General features: G+C 37.6%; 1 protein-coding gene across 1 annotated transcript in view; it reads left to right on the top strand.

The window, feature by feature from the left end:
- The window catches only part of SLC2A13 (solute carrier family 2 member 13), a 367,606-nt gene that overhangs the window by 76,461 nt on the left and 273,719 nt on the right, over positions 1–17,426 (top strand). Inside the window, exon 3 of the mRNA XM_032173708.2 lies at positions 5,165–5,373. Within this exon, the coding sequence (XP_032029599.1) occupies positions 5,165–5,373 (209 nt within the window). The remainder of the gene's footprint in view (positions 1–5,164; positions 5,374–17,426) is intronic.

Here is a 17,426-nt window from a genome sequence, read left to right as displayed (position 1 = left end):
ACCTTCTTATTATCCAAATTTTTCCTGTATGAAAAGCTTACTAGTGTATGTTAAAGAAACATTAAATAAAACTTTAGTTTGGCACAGTGGTCAAAATAAGCAGTACAAATTTACCCTTTACACATGAGGTATTTTAACTAGTAGTCAGCTATTTTAACAGTAATGCTCTTAGGGAGTTCCTATCTAGTAAGGATAGGTGTTGAGAGAATCACAGGATATTCCATTTCCTACTAGCAGTTCTGTGTTATTTAAATCCAGCTTGCAGTTACCCAGCCCAGTGGGTTTGGGCACCTGTGCTGGGCACAATTAGGAGTGACAGCTCCCAGCCAGCCAGCTTTGCTTTTGCTTTGTTATTTCTGCAGTGTTTTACTGCATTCAACAGAGGTGAGGGAATAATACTCCCAAAGGGAACCTCTGAATTCTTTAAACATGAAGCTAAGGTAAATTAATGCACTTTTTTATGTGTTCTACAGAATTAATTATCAAGTAATTATTGAACAGTTAATATAGCTTGGCTTACAATAAACATTTATTGTAGGAGCCAGACTTCCTGGATTTTAACTGTAGTTCTGTTGCATACTAACCATGTATCTTCTTTGTGCCTCATTTCTTTGTCTATAAAGTGGGGATAATAATGGCACTCGCCTCATAGGGTTGTTGTGAAATCACAGGAGTAAATGTTTCCTAACTGTTCTGAACAGTGCTTGGCACATGGTAACTGGTGCTACACATTAGCTGTTACTATTGCTATTAGTATTGTTGTTACTAAACAATTACATGTCTATGCTGAGATTTTCACATATTTGGAAAATAATCATCATGCCTCTGGAACCACTAAAGAGCAGGTAACATGCTAACTCATGTTATCAGTTCAGAGAGGAGGTCAATGATCATGAAGTGCAAAATTCTGTGACTTAAGGAAGCAGATATTAGAGGATTATTGTCTTTAGTTATATAGGTGAGAGCAGCAGGATTGCTTTAAAACAGGAATGAGAGTGAATGTTTAGTTCAGTGAAGGACCTCTTTAGTTTGTTGTGAAGCCCCTGGCCATCTGATGGAAGAGACAACAGGCTTGCTCATCAGAGGTCTGGCCCCAGGAATGCAGAATCCACGATTCACAGAGCTTCGGTCTCTGGAATTGAGAAGGCTTAACCCGAGGTGAAATTGGTGGGATTGTTCTTTGTTGATAGCTGGCCTAACCTTGTCATTTGGAAGCATTCCTCACCCTTTAAATGGCCTGCTTTTGTAGGCAGGTGCTGGTACTGCTAGCTGTGCCAGAAAATAGTTCATTTCGTAACTGTAAGTTTAGAAAATTTTAAATCTCTAGGTGAGTGATCGTGATGGTAAAGAACATACTAAAGATTTTAAAACTCATGAGAGCTTGGCATGTCTGCTTGACTGTGTGTTTGTCTGGTGCGCTTGCTTGTCCGTAGAAGATAAATGGCTTTTGCCGTAAGGTGTGGACCCTGGGTGCTTGTTGTTCATGTTTACCCCGGGTTTTAAAAACATTTAGATCCTTGGTTCTCAGTCACAACTGCACATTAGCACCACCTGGAGAGCTTTTAATAAAACAGAACTCCCTGGGCCCAGAGCCCAGATCAATTAATCAAAATCCTGGGGAAGGGTGGGGCCTGGAAACTGGTGGGTTTTACCAGCCTCCTAGGTGATTCTAATGTGAAGCCAGGTTTAGAATCCCCGACTTAATTTAGAATAATGAGATCTCTTGTATCAATAGGAGACTACTTGCTTTTCTGGGGACTGCCTGCCCCAGTATATCACAATACTCTGTCATTCATCTAATTCCTGCTTTCCTTGGATTTAGAGGACTGGTAGTCCTACTACTGCCTTAGTTTAGTTTATAAAGATCCTTCTCTTTTTGTCTCATGTTGAAATTTTTATTAGTACCACAGCAAAACAGCCTCTTATTTATCTTTCCTATTCTCCCGTCTGCACATCGTTAGAGGAATGTTTTTCTTAAGAAAGAAATTGGTTAGTTCTACCTGCTGAAAATTTAGTTGGGTGATACAGCCAGAACAAACATGTTACAGTGAATTGATTGCGTGGTTAGGAGTTCAGGGAGGTGAAACATTTTTTACTGAGCATCCTCTTTGCTTTGGTGAATGATTTCACTTCATTCCCCCAGCAGTCTTATGAAACAGACACTGTCACCTGTGTGTTAAAATGTTAAGTAACTTGGCTGAAAGCAGTGGCGCGTGCCTGTAATCCCAGCACTTTGGGAGGCCAAGGCGGGTGGATCATGAGATCAGAAGTTCAAGACCAGCCTGGCCAATATTTTGAAACCCCGTTTCTACTAAAAATACAAAAATTAGCCAGGTGTGGTGTCACGCATCTGTAGTCCCAGCTACTCAGGAGGCTGAGGTAGGAGAATTGCTTGAACCCGGGAGGCGGAGGTTGCAGTGAGCAGAGATCACGCCACTACACTCCGGCCTGGACGACAGAGTGAGACTCCATCTCAAAAAATAAATAAATAAATAAAATGGTAAGTAACTTGACCAGGCTCTTGTGGTTTGTATGCCCAGAGCTGAAGTGACACCCAGATCTGTTCCTGTGTCCTCTCTGTCATATAAGGTCTGATCTTGTGTATTGCATTTCTTCAAAGCCATGAAAATTATTCATATCAAAATATTTTCATTGTGAAAGGTAATTAAAACAAAATAAGTTTTCTCATTTTACTTTTAGAAGTATTAGGATACAAATGTATAAAACATTTTTTTATTGACTAATCTCTGGAAAGAAGCTTTAATATTGTTAAAGATTGGCAGCAGGGTACAAATTCCTTTTCCCCATGTTAGGGCAATGGAATTGTACATTTCAGACCCAGACTCTTACACAGATTTCAAAAGGTGGGAAGGCCTATTCTGTCTTCTTTAGCTCACTTAAGAAACATAGACTAATATATATGTCTGTATTTTCCTTTTCTTTTTGTCTTCTCTTTTCTCTTCCCTTCTGTTTTTTTCTGTTTTAAAAAAACTTGTAAAAATACTGCATCCTGGGATTTAATAGCAAGTAGCAGAGTGCAAAATATGTGAGCATCTTGGACCTGAAAATGAGTCAGTTTACATTCATTTCAGTGCTTTTTGAAGTATTGTCTGCTGCTTTTCTCTCTTAATTCATGATCTTTCCAAGATCATGAGAGGTGTAGATAAATGAAACATAAAGGCTTTCACCTTTAGGACTTTTAAAATTTATTTCCTAATCCATTATATTTAGGGTCTACCTTAAAAAATCCCTTTTAAATAATTAGCAATATAGTATAAACATTTCTTTGACACAGCTCAGATGGAAGTTTTATTGATTTACAGCAATAAAACATACATTTAAATAACAGATTAAATTATACCAGTTAGCATCTTAAGGGGAAGAGGCCAGAAGTGCTTTTTGTGAGCTGATCTCTGCAGCTCTCATCCGAGGACTCTTCCAGAAGAGACGGTCCAGTTATATCTAGAATAATGAATGGTTTGGTTGGAAGAAATTACTGCGCAAGTAAATTTGCAGAGCTAAATGACCCAGAAGAGTTGTTACCTAAGATATTGTCATATAAATCAAAAGCACAGTTATTTTCTGGTTAATGTAGAAAGTTTAGATATACAGGTGCTTATGTATTATTTCATAAAATATGTACTCAGTGCCTACTGTGTGCAAGATGACTAAATGCTATACTGAATACAAAGTTAAATAATATTAAGCAATTGATTGGGATAGATAAATGTATTATAATACAAGATACAGAGACATACATTAAGGTTAAACTGTGTGCTCTGTGGGTGAGCAGAGGCAGGAGTGACCAAATATTGGTGTAATTGTCAGAATCCATGGCCTAAAGCATAAGACACCTCTAATAAGATTTAACACTGCAGGCCAACTGATTCATTTAGTCATTCATTCATAAATAGTTTATTTACTTTCCATATCCTGGTTAATTTCTCTGTTTCCATGTGTAGTTTTAGTTTGTAATTTGTAGTAGGAGGTATTCTTACCACCCATGTAATGATCATATTTTTTCTTCTACTGGTTTTTTAATTAAAATGAAATTGCATGGAAAATAGCAGACTTATTTTGTGAGATTTATCTCTGGAGCCTTTAAGGCTACTATCAGTTTAGCATAGCTTAAAAGGTAGAATAGCTTTGAAAAATATATTGAGCCAAGTGACTTCCATGACTTATGCATATCAGTGTGGTTTGTTATAGAAACAGAATTGGCCTGCTGAGCTCTATTGTTAGGAATCTACCCTAGAACATACCTAGAGAAGTTGGATTAACAGAAAACATCCAGGTATCCTAGATGCATAGAAGTTTCCATTTGAAAGACAGCTTAAATTTTATCTAATTCAACCCCTTTGGTTCAAAAAGATGGAGGCTTTAGACATGTTAGGAAATCAGTCTGGTGATCATAATTTGGAGAGATCTTTGATACTGATATACTCATTACTGTTTTTATTATTTCTTGGATGGAGTTAAAATGATATTGTTATTTGCTATTTTGAATTTTGCCAGCCATTAAGAATTGATATTTAAAGAGATAACAGATAACTTACAACACCATGAGCAGATTTTTATTAGGATTATTGGTTTCTGACTCCATCTTTTTTTTTCCTGTGGGCCCCCATTCCTCAGTTAATGATGATGAATATGATGCTTGATGGCAAAATGAAATAGGAAAATTGTAAAAACAAAATTATAACTAATGATTCACAAGGCAGAAATAACTATAAAGAAACAAATTTGGGCACATATTTTAATGAAAAGGATGCCTTTTAAGCAGATATCAGAAAGTTTTATCGTAGCCCCATTTTATATTGTAAAATACAAAATTACATATGTTAGCCTTATGGTGATTATGACGTTTTGCTTAATATGTTTGGTTTAGAATGTGTGTACATAATTATTGTAGCTTTTGCTCATTCTTTTTCAATGTAATTTGTGGGAAAGATAGAGAAATGATTAGATTTTTCTCGTTTTTTAATTTTCAGTGCAGCACAAAAATATCCTTTTTTCCTAGTAACAGACACACACAAAAATGCACAAATAATTCTGGCTAACTTTGCATTAAGCATTATTGTTGTCAACACAACACAAAAGTATGTGGTGAGCACATGATGGTAAGAGCAAATTTTACAGTAAATGTGGATTTTTTTTCTTGTAGGTACATGTTGGGACTTGCAGCAATTCCGGCGGTTATACAGTTTTTTGGCTTTCTCTTTTTGCCTGAAAGCCCTCGATGGCTTATTCAGAAAGGACAGACTCAGAAGGCCCGTAGAATTTTATCTCAGATGCGTGGTAACCAGACCATTGATGAGGAATATGATAGCATCAAAAACAACATTGAAGAGGAGGAAAAAGAGGTTGGCTCAGGTATATAGACTTTATACTTATATGAATTTAAAAACTATACAGTGGTCTTATTTGTCATTTTTTTGTGTGTATATAATATATTTTTAATATATGGATATTTATGTATAAATATATGGATATTTATAAATACCCATATTTATACATAAATATCCATATATAAAATTATATATGTATTATTGACCTTCCATAGTCATTTAAAAGCTATTGAACTGTTTTCAAAATAATCTTTGTAAAAAATTAAAATGCTTTGTTTACATGTGTTACATTAATATTCATACTAATTTTTATAAAGCATATGAGTACCTCATGTATTAGTTTAGGAATAAGTTTGTATTTCCCTATTTCCATTAAAATATTTAATTCATTGTCTATTCTGAAATTCACCATGTCAGAAAACCAAGAAAAGTCTCTTGTTAATTTATGTTGATGAATTTATTTTTGAAGAAGATTTCACATAGAAATTTACCAAACAATTCTGAGGCAGGATCTATAATCTTGACAGCCTGATTTGGGTAAGTGATTTGTAGGATGTAAACGAGGAAAAGGTAGACATTTCAAAATACATTTTTTCAACAATAACAATTAGCCTGCTCACTTCACATTTCCCAAATTGGTCTTATTTTCTCTTGCACTTCCTTTTGCCTCTACATTAATTGTTAGCTCAAGGGGAGAGGCAGATTTATATTAGTCAAATTATTTTTCATACCTGAGAAAATGCCAAGCACACCCACTCTGCTGATACTTGTCCACACAGGTGTTAGAAGGTCTGTCCAGTCTACTTTCTTCTACCATTTTTGGTGGAGCTGACCATTGTTGCCCTTCCTGAAACAACAGAATGAACACTCTGAACAAGCTGGTCTCTGTGTTAGCCACACGTGGCTTGATTTAACTTTATGTACCTGTAGCACAATAGCATGATGCTGTCACTTTGTTGCTGAGATCAAAGCCTCAACAAACTGTGAGCCCATTCTATGTGAAGTTCATTTTTTTTAACACTTTTTGAGCATCAGCCAGGTGTCCAGCAATGTCAGCATTTCTGGAGTAACATATTAGTGCAAAGATTAAGGAGAATTTTGCTTTAACAAAAAGTTTTACTTTTGAGTTAAACATTGTGTTCATTAAAAAATATCGTCTTAAAATATCTATTTGAATGACAAGTTATTTTATGCTCCTGTCTAAATTCCTCTTCTCAGTAACTCAAATATGAATTTTTTTTTTTTTTTTTTTTGAGATGAAGTCTCACTCTGTTGCCCAGGCTGGAGTGCAATGGCACAATCTTGGCTCACTGCAACCTCCGCCTCCCGAGTTCAAGTGATTCTCCTGCCTCGGCCTCCCAAGTAGCTGGGATTACAGGCATGGGCCATCACGCCTGGCTAATTTTTGTATTTTTTGTAGAGATGGGGTTTCACCATGTTGGCCAGGCTGGTCTTGAATTCCTGACCTCAGGTGATCTGCCCACCTTGGCCTCCCAAAGTACTGGGATTGCAGGCGTGAGCCACTGCACTTGGCCATGAATTTGTTTTAATTGTAGTAATTCGTACATTTGAAACTCATGTACAAATTATGTGTGAGTGGAAAAACTTTTCAGAGTAAGAGAAAAATTGTTTTTTTTTTTTTTTTTTTTTTTTTTTTTTTGAGATGGAGTCTCGCTCTGTCGCCCAGGCTGGAGTGCAGTGGCTCAATCTCGGCTCACTGCAAGCTCCGCCTCCCGGGTTCACGCCATTCTCCTGCCTCAGCCTCTCCGAGTAGCTGGGACTACAGGCGCCCGCCACCACGCCCGGCTAATTTTTTGTATTTTTAGTAGAGACGGGGTTTCACCGTGGTCTCGATCTTCTGACCTCGTGATCCACCCGCCTCGGCCTCCCAAAGTGCTGGGATTACAAGCGTGAGCCACCGCGCCCGGCCGAGAAAAATTGTTAAATACTATTTAGAGCATGTATTTTTATTAATTTATATAAAGGATAAGACAATTTAATTTTTAAAAGCCTTCTTGTTTAGGGATACGGATATCATTGATTTTATTACAAAGCATTAAGGATATAGCTTCATTTTGACTACTTAAAAATATGTCTGACTACTCTAGCCATGCAGTATTGACCGTGTATCCTATTTGAGTTTTATACATTATTCGGAATATATAACCAAATGAATTTGTAAAGAAATCTGGGGTACATAAGGTTGCGATTATCAACATCTGCTTTAGTTCTTATCAGAAGTCTTTGGGAGCTAAATAGGGCCCCTTTTCTTGGATATAGATAAAATAATTCCCTATTCCCCAGTTTTGTTTTACATTCACATTTGGCACAGGTTTTTAAAAATACTATAATGTTATTCACTGGATCCTAATAACGTTTGCTCATGCTTGAGTAAATATTCTAAACTTTGGAACTAATAGGATTATTAACCTATCCATTTCTGGATTTGTATTATTTGAAGTAATACCATCTTGCTTAATTTAAAAGCTAATCTTAGTTCTTTTTAAAAAGTACACAGTTAAGAGCATTATGGCATGAATGCATTCAGACAGATTTGCCAGATTACATGGCACCAGTGATTGAGGACCTGATTTTTTATGATTAAGAGACTTGACCACAGTAAAACATGGTCTGCAGAACTGTGAATTGTATATCAGTATTGTAGTGTCCAGGAGCAAGACTCTGGGTCAGTTTAATTGGAAAATAGAGAGTTAACAAACTGACATGGTCTTGTCCCTCTATCATGCTTCATTCAAGAATGACAGGCTAGATGGACAAATGCACATAAAGGAATGGCTAACTTCAAAGTAATAAAAATGCACTGGCACAGAAAAGATGAATCAGCCATTGTGTTGAAGGGTTAGAGAATGACCTGTTAATCTGTCCATGGATCCTGAGAATTTTGATCCACAACATCAAGCCTGGGAACTGTGGGCAGCAGAGTGCAGCTGCCTGAAGGGAACCTTGATGTAGGTACCACAAATTATCCTGATATTCCAGGAATTTAGAAAGACGTTAAGACACCTATTTCTTATAAGGAGGAATGTTTTATCAAACATGGTGGCTTAGATACCTGTTCCCATTGAGCTTACTAATAAATAGGTCTGATTCTGGATCAGTAAACCATGTCTTCTCTAGCAGTTCCCCAGTGGATTTGTGACTTGTAACTGTTATGACACTTGCATATGTGAGCCTTCTCTTTTCATAGGAATTTTTTTTTCTTGTTCACTTGAATTTAAACTTGACCTCTTTGACGAAAATAGGCCTAGCTACTGAAGTGTATATTGGCTACATTAATTTATTTTTTGGATGTGTGAGACTGTTAGTGCATAGAGCATTTCTCTTGGTTTAAAACCACACTTTATATAGTAGATATGGCAGTTGCTCTGGCCATGTCAGCAGCAAAGTTGAGGCTTTCAGGCCATACCATGGAATAAGGTTGGAGTGCAGTGGAATCTCATCTCTTCTGCCCATGGCATTGAGGTCAGACTCCTTTGCATGGCATACAATGTCTTGTGTGTTTTTTTCCACTATAGTTGGCAAAACAACAACAAAAAGGCAGTATGAGAAAAGAAGCAAACATTTGGTTTTCACGTGTGCTCAGCACTGTTTATACATCCTGTAGGAATAATAAAGTAAGACTAGCAGAAACAACAGCTTGGTTTGGAGAGCTCACTGGAGTGGGAGACAGGGAGATGGAAGAATGTCACTGGCTGTGTCTCAAACTTGCCATCTTAAATGAATCTCGGGAGAGTTGCCGTGCCTCAGTTTCTTTTTAGGTTTGTAAGAAAAGAAAACCAGATTATAATAGCTCCAAGGTGTGTTTTTTTAGGGTTTTGAAAGTCTGTGAGAAGTGCCTCCTCTTTATTTCTAAATGCTGTGCAGCAGTATTTCTTTCAAAAGTATTTATCGAGTGACATGCATCAGAGGTGGGGATGTGGCAGTAAATAAGACTGACAAGATTCTAGTCCATTCTCATTGGATAAGGCACACAATAAATGAAAGAGCAATTAACTACTAGATAACTACAAATTATGGTAATTGCTTTGAAAAAGATGAACAGAATAATAAAATGCTTATAGAGGGAATGAAAAGGGATACTTTACATGGGATGGTTAGGAAAGCCTCTCTGAAGAGATGAACTTGAAGGGTGAAAAGGAATCAGCAATACAGAGAACTGGAGGGAAGACTGTCTCAGAGAGAGGAAACAGCAAATGCAAAATTCTGTTTTATTAAGTGGGCCAGATTGATTTTTGCAAGTTTTGATCATAGCTACAAAGTGTACATGTACCAGACTTCTAAGATATTGCGGTAAGAACTAACTATAGTTCTTTTTTATCAGGTTCCTAAGCCTAAGTGTTAAATTAGTAGAGACACCATTACTGTTTTCAGAATTGAAAGCAAATTTAAATACAAAGAAACATTAATATGATTTCCATCATTTTGTGGTATGTCTGGTTTGTTTTCCTAGTTTATGTCATTGCATAGATGTGTAATAGAGTCACGGCCTGTATTATCAACAGATACAGAATCCTGATAGATACGTAGGTAAAATTACTTAAGCAATGATTGGCAAACTTTTCTGCTTAGCTTCAAAGTTAAGTGAAGAGAGGCAGGCCCTTTGGGGCCTGGTTATTATAACAGGAAACAGCTGTGGTAAGCTCAAATATATTTGAATTTTTCTGCTTTATCCTAGAAATTAACCAAAGTTTGCATTCTTTTCTATAATGTAACTGTTTTACTTGACTCTAAACACATTTTTTTCTAAATAGTTCCAGTTTTCATTCACTGGCTTCATGGAACCCATCACTCTGTCATTTATATCCCTGGGATATGTATCCCTCAGTTTGACAGACATGTCCTGAAAGAGTATGGAGTTTCTCTCCTGGGCAAATTCATTAGAGATGGTATTAAAAGTAGGGTCTGTCCGTGTCACTAGAGATGAGAGGTCATTTCTTAGATTACTGGGCATATAGAAGGCATAGAGTCTTTGTCAGGAGCTTTAGTTCCTGAAAGTTAAAAATTGTCTCCCACAACAAAGGAAGTAAAATCAACCAACAGAAGAGACAGGACTCTTCTGAAGGCAGCCTTAGGGAACAATCCAGACATGAGAGGTGTGTTTTCATGTGCTTTATATAACCTTGTTTGGTAGCGCTTATTTGACTTCTTTAGTTTCTTATCCTGTACCAGCGAACAAGTGTACACTGAGAGGAGATGAAAGTAAAGCAAAGGCTGTTGCTGCCATGACTTGTCAGAAGAAGCCCCCTGGCCCCGCTGCAGGAGCCCCTCAGGCACAGCTTCTGGAGGGTCTCAGATAAGGCACCATCTCTGTCATCCTCCTCTCCACTCTGAAGTGGGGGTGCTAAGGCAGGATCATTGGAAGGAAAGCATGAACAACAAAAGCTTTCTCTAGAGAAACATACAGATGGTGATGTTAGAACCACTGCAAAAAGCTAGGGAAAGAAAAAAGCAGTATGTTTAGGGAGAATGAGGTTATTAGGACAGCATCAGTGCAATGACAGATTGAGTAAAGGAAGGAAGGCAAGGGAGACACTGACTGCACGCCTTAGGGCAGTAAAGAGCAGCCTTTTATAAATCTGTTTATAGCATGGGTTCAATCCAAGGAACTTAAAAATGGTCATGGGCTTTTTTTCCCCTAAAAGATTTTTTGAGGGGGGGGATGGTGAATTCTATGTTAAAAAATTACATATTAAAACTTTTTTTTGAGACAGTCTCGTACTGTCATCCAGGCTGGAGTGCAGTGGCACAATTTTGGCTCTTTGCGACCCTGCCTCCTGGGTTCAAGTGATTCCCCTGCCTCAGCCTCCCCAGTAGCTGGGACTACAGTCATGCACCACCACGCCCAGCTAATTTTTTGTATGTCTAGTAGAGACGGGGTTTCACCGTGTTGGCCAGGCTGGTCTTGAACTCCTGACCTCAAGTGATCCGCCTGCCTTGGCCTCCCAAAGTGCTAGGATTACAGGCATGAGCCATAACACCCGGCCTTAAAAATTGTTTTACAGTTAATATTACCTAGATCATCTAGATCATGTACTTTCACAATTGACTTATTAAACAGAAGAATGCCAGCCAAAATATTGGCCCTACCCTTTGGTCAGTAAAATCTCAACATTTAGTCATATGGAGAGGTAGCAACCCAGAGGCACTAGCGAATGTTTCAGGATGGAATTAGATGCAGGCCTACTAGTTGCTAGTCACTGTAGTAGGACATTCAGGTTACCTGTGTGATATGTAATCTATGTAAAAACATGCAAGCCAGCAAGATTTCCATTATTTAATTTTATCAACGAATGAGCTCAGGAATCTGGGTGAACGTTGGCTTTGCCTTTGACAAAGAGTTTGATCTCTAGCCTGGAAAGCAAGCGTATTGTAGGGAAGAGAACTTATTCAAGAGCTTCCTGTGAGTTCATTTTAAAACATGATTTGATTTACCTCCAGTTCCTTGGGGGTCATGTCTGTCATGTATAGGAAGGGACAGCTGCATCTGTTTTTTTTTTCCCCTCTAGTAATTTTGCAATTTGGTCATGAAGTCTTACCTACCTTCGTAAGCCATTTTCTTTTTCTGTGAATTGATATTGATTGTGGCCCTTTCAGCAAATCATATCCTGCAAAGAGGTCAGAGGGGGTAAATATTTATCGTATTTTGATAGAAATTCTTCTGTACATTTCTTTAAAAATCCAATTTCAGCATAATGACACTGCAGTGAAATACTCATTGCCATTGACATCTGCTGCACTTAGAGGAAAGTAGTCATTCTCCCTAATATATTTGGTAGTTTGCTTTTATTTTTTTCATGGGTAGTAGTACAGTGTTATCTGACCCAAAACGATGCATGGATGTCATTTACTAGGTGAACTTTAAATAGATATTGATAAATTGTTCTTGGTAAGATTACCTGCAATTTTCTGAATATTGGCAAAGAAAACATTTCTATATCCAATATTCTAGAGGTGGTTGTAAAATTCCAAAAATTGTCAAAGTATTAGGCTGGTAAACAGTAGATTAAAACAAAAGGTCAGATAAAAAGCTGCTTTAATTCTCAATCCTTACGTTAAGCTGTAAGCTGAAGGACTATTAAAACAACACACAACTCTGTTCAGTTTTTAGTAAAACTCATTTTCTTAGGCATGCTGACTTACTTAAAAGAAACACTATTTCATTCAATATGGCTTTAAATAAAGGTTGTCATCGATTTTCTAAACCCCAGAGAACTTTTAAAATCTTACGTAGAATTGGAATCATTCTTGGATTTTACATTAAAATGTCATTGACTGTTCTGTTGTTACATGGGGATAAAGAACAGCACAGAGATTTTTCCACTCAGCATACTCACGGGAGAAGAAGACATTTTTCAGATTACTTGTAGGCTTTTAAGTCATTTTCCTTGATTTATATTGAAAATCCAGACTGTCTTAGTAAGTAGATAGGTAATACTTCAAAGCTCTGTATTTTTGTTTTCTTGCTAAGATGTACTTAAATCCATATCTCATAAAAAAAGATCCATGCAGAAAGAATTGTGACTTTGTCAAAGATCTCTTTTTTTCACACTTACTGTCAGGTTCATATTATATTTTACTACTCTGTATTTAATACTATTAAATGGAATGAAAAAAAAAATCCCCACAAGGTAGACATTTGAAAATGAATGTAATTCACGAGTTGCTGCTCAGCGTAGCTCACTTCCAACTTAACTTGAAATCCATCATTCAGTATAGGTGATAGTCTGCTTCGTAAATAAAACCATGATCTGGAGACCTTTTTTCTTCCAGATACAATGAATTGCTATGCCCTTTAAAGGTTACCTGATCTTTGTAGAAGGTTACAAGAAGGTCCTGAAGAAAACCCATTTTTTTTCCACCTCAAAGGGGAAGGCACAGGAGCCATTCTTTAGTGTCGGGACATTTTAATTTAACAAGACAATTCCATGGATAGTCTGTAGAATGAGAATATCAATGGCCATGTGTATTAGTCTATTTTCACACTGTGATAACTACTCAAGACTGGGTAATTTATAAAGATAAGAGGTTTAATTGACTCACAATTCTGCATGGCTGGGAAGGCCTCAGGAAATTTAGAATCATAGTGGAAGGTGAAGGGGAAGAAAGTCACGTCTCACATGGTGGCAGGAGAGAGTGAAGAAAGCCACACAGTTTTAAACCGTCAGAGCTCGTGAGAACTCACTCACTATCATGAGAGCCGCATGAGGGAACTGCCTCCATGATCTGATCACCTCTCACCAGGTCCCTCCCTTGACACCTGGGGATTAGAACTCGACATGAAATTTGGGTGGAGACACAGAGCCAAACCACATCACCATGTCATATACTATCTGAAGAAACCTGCCTGTTCTCAAATGTCAGCAGAGATCTTCTCAGAGTTTCTAAAAAAAATCAAAGAAAGCTTATTTTTTTCCTCATATTTTAAATTGGATTTGTATTGGGGAGCTACAGTGGTCAAATGCCCTTAATTTTCTCCTCTTACCTGAGGCCCTCTAAACCCTCTGGTACTAAGCAGTATTTTTAATCAGTATCTTACAGAATATCTTGCTTTAGATGCACATTTCAGTTGACTTGTTAACACCTATTATTTCTTGAAACGTTTTGATCCTTCAATAAGGAGGTGTGTCCTTGGCAGGTTACAGTGAGGAGAAAATTATTAGGTTTATGAAGCTGGAACTATAATCAGTTGCTGTGTAAGTGTCTCACATTTTTCAGTACAGTTTTTCCCCTGGATTTTTCAAGGTACTTCCTTGAAAATGACTCCCACTGCACATCTCTTGGAATAAAATAAACCTTCAAGATAATTTTTTAAGAAAACCGAGCCCAGTAACTGTTCTTTCCTAAAGGGGAGGGGCAACTAGTGTGAAAATACTAGTAACAATTTCTTTTTCCTGAATGCCCATTTCTATAAATGTTACAAGCACATCTATAGAAACACATTCTCCCTTTCTCTTTTCACTCTCATTCTTAAAACAATCGTAAAACAGACATTATAATCCACTTTGCACTGGGAAAATGGAGTGCTGGCAAGGGCAAACAGCTAGGAAGTGAAGGAGGCGGGATCTGGGCCCCAGCTGCTACCACTCCAGCTTCTCCCTGTTCTGCTCTGCAGACCGCATCTCATGCCACATGTGTGCCATGCAGTTTGGATGTCAATATTAGGAATAAAAAGAAATTAGGCATTGTCCTTTCCTTGCTCTTAAAGAGCTTAGAACCTAACAATCAAATGTCCTTAAGAATATCCTTTTCTAAAAGGAAAGCATTCAAACAACTATAAAAAATGTGAAAAAGACAATGGACTTCAAAATCAGTTGGCAAAATAGTTCAGTTGCTTCCACCTTGAGCCTGTATTCCCCATCTCTTTTCTCGGTTCTTGCTGCCATTGCCTGGGCAAGGTCTCTGGTGCTTATTCTCTCTGCCTGAGTAACAACGGTTCTTGTTTCTAGTATCTTCCCTCTCCGTCCTTTCCCCATGACCTCCAAAATTATCATTGCAACACACAGACAGGATCATGTTCCTCTCCTCTTCAGAAACATGTTCCTTAACTTATTATTAAACTTCCTTTACAATCTCGTTTGAATGCATCTTTCCAGGTTTATTTCAGTAGTGCCCAGACTCCATCATCAGACCAAGAGAGCAAGCAAGAAGCACTCAACATTACCAAGTGCCTCCTGACTCTCAGGGCGAGGAGGAAATGGTGTGGGTGGGATCTGAGGAGGTGAGGTGGAGTCTGGAGACACCCTGAGATTGTTCACATCCCCTGACCTTCACTGTTTACCCCAATCAGTGAACCCTGCAAAGAAGATGCAATTATTGTCTCACAAAAAGAATTATATTAAATTTGAAAAGCAGTAACATATTAGGAGTTTTCTCTGGGCAAAGAAGGCCTTTTGATATTAGTCTCCATTAGCAAAATTTAACACAATTTATTGTTCGGTTGACAAAAAGGCTGAACTGGAAGTGCTTAAGCATTTCTTCCTGCTTAGTCCAATAGATGCTGGTATTATTTTAATTGTGTTGCACAAGAATAGAAAGTCTACAAATTAGGAAAAACCGTATTTCATCCAAAAGAAAGAACTATTGAGAAAGTGGAATGGTGATCTCTTAATAATACTTTGAATATAAGCATTTGGAGGCTGTTCTCTGTGTTGAGGGTTAGGTATTAATTTTGATGCATTATCCTAGGGGTTGTCAAACTTTTTCTGTAAAGGGCCAGATAGTAATACTTAGCTTTTTGGCCAGTGGTCTTCATTGTAACTACTTGTCTCTGCTGTTACAGTACAACCATAGAAAATATATTTAAAAAAGGAGTGTGGATTTCTTCCAGTAAAGTATGAAGCTTATTATTTTGTGCTTGTTATGTTTTATTATTCATAAAAACAGAAAGTCGGCCAGATTTGGCCCATGAGCTCTAGTTTGCTGATTCCTTCTTTAACCATTAAATATGTCTGTTTTTATCAGTTTCCTCAGTTTTTATTCTTTGGACTAATTTGAGAATGCTATTCATGTTCTTTCTTTTCTTTTTTGTTTTAAACATGTGCATTGAAGCCTCTTCAGTGTGGTATTTCCTAGTGCGTTTGGCTTCTGTGCAGAAGGTAAAGTTGTCAATGTTTGCATCCACGTGTAAGTGTGCACAGGGTGTGTAGTCACAGAAGAACCTCTAAAGAAGTATTGCAGGGAAGCCTCTGTATAATTGCAGCAACAGACTTTTATGAGACCACTGCTCAGAGCACATTGCTTCTTCAGGGCCCAGCCACAGTCACTTCTGCATATGTCACAGCCCCACAGGTCCATCTCAGCACATGATGTCACATTTGATCTAATGCGGCACCAAAAGAGGCCAAGTTTCTATGGTGAGAGTTGAGTCTGTCATCATCTGAGACTGGAGGCAGCTGCACTATCAATATGGCTTGATCCACCAACAGAAATCTTAGCTCCCTTGCCTTGAATTGCAGTCAAAGGAAGATGATACCTTTTGTGAATGTTAAAATGCACCAAACAATTAAGGAGGTGATTTTATTCAGGCTCTTGCAATAGAGAGATTCATTAATGAGGAAATCCTTAAAGAAGAGGGAGAAATTCTGGGATTTTATAGAGCAGGTAAACAAAGGAGTCTGAAGGTTGGAAGTAATCTTATGTTGGAATATGAGAGGGCAGAGTGCCTTCCTTCTCTCGACTCCCTGGGAACCTTTGTGATACGTCGTCTCTGGAGCAGTCAGCATTAGATTTGCCTCCACTGGCAACTTAGCCTTACTTATCTTTGTATCCTCACTGCCCGATACAGTCATTGCCTGACGTTAGCAAGGCACTTCATGAATGTTTCTCTGACTTTCTGTTTACGTGAGAGGAGTGGATGGTGATGTCTGATCTTTGACGCCTGAGATTTGGAGAAGGAAATGGAGTTCTTACAGTGTGTAGACTCCTTCCCTCTGTCCTACTTAGTCATCCTGAGACCCTGGGGAAGTGTGGTTGGTGAGGAGAAGACATAAGTCAGTGCACAATGACTATTTGTTGAATGTACCTATTTACAAAGGCAGATGTATATGTTTAGAAACTTATTGTGGACTTTTAGCAAAACGGTTTGGAATTTATGTGTATATTAGGAGTTATTAGTATTTTCTTCTAGTTGCTGACATGTTGGGCTCATTGAAAAAACTTATTTTTGGACATCAAGTATTTATAAGTACAATGAAATTTCAAATATGAAAGTTATAAAATCTCATGTGATTTATTGTCTTAGAATTAATTTTGAAGCAGATCCTTGTTACTGTCTGAATTTAGGAAATACCCCTTACTAATTAATGAGCCAAGTTTTATTTATAACTCTAGACAATAGATTATAATTCAGACTAGGCCCTTATTATAGGTATGTACACTTCAAGATGTGATGGAATTTCTCTCTACTATGAAAGGTGAGCCTGTGAAATTCAAATATGTTTTCACTAGCTATGACTACAGTGGCTTCAGCACTTTTAAGGCAAATGATTATCTTGACCATAGAATTGTAGTCAGAATCTTAGATGTGAAATTTGGTGTTTGTTTTGTTTCTGCTACTCT

Source organism: Hylobates moloch, unplaced genomic scaffold, assembly GCF_009828535.3.
Source record: "Hylobates moloch isolate HMO894 unplaced genomic scaffold, HMol_V3 SCAFFOLD_13, whole genome shotgun sequence".
NCBI classification, from domain to species: Eukaryota; Metazoa; Chordata; class Mammalia; order Primates; family Hylobatidae; genus Hylobates; species Hylobates moloch.
Note: the sequence above shows the minus strand (reverse complement) of the source record. Positions and strands in the feature narration are given on the sequence as shown.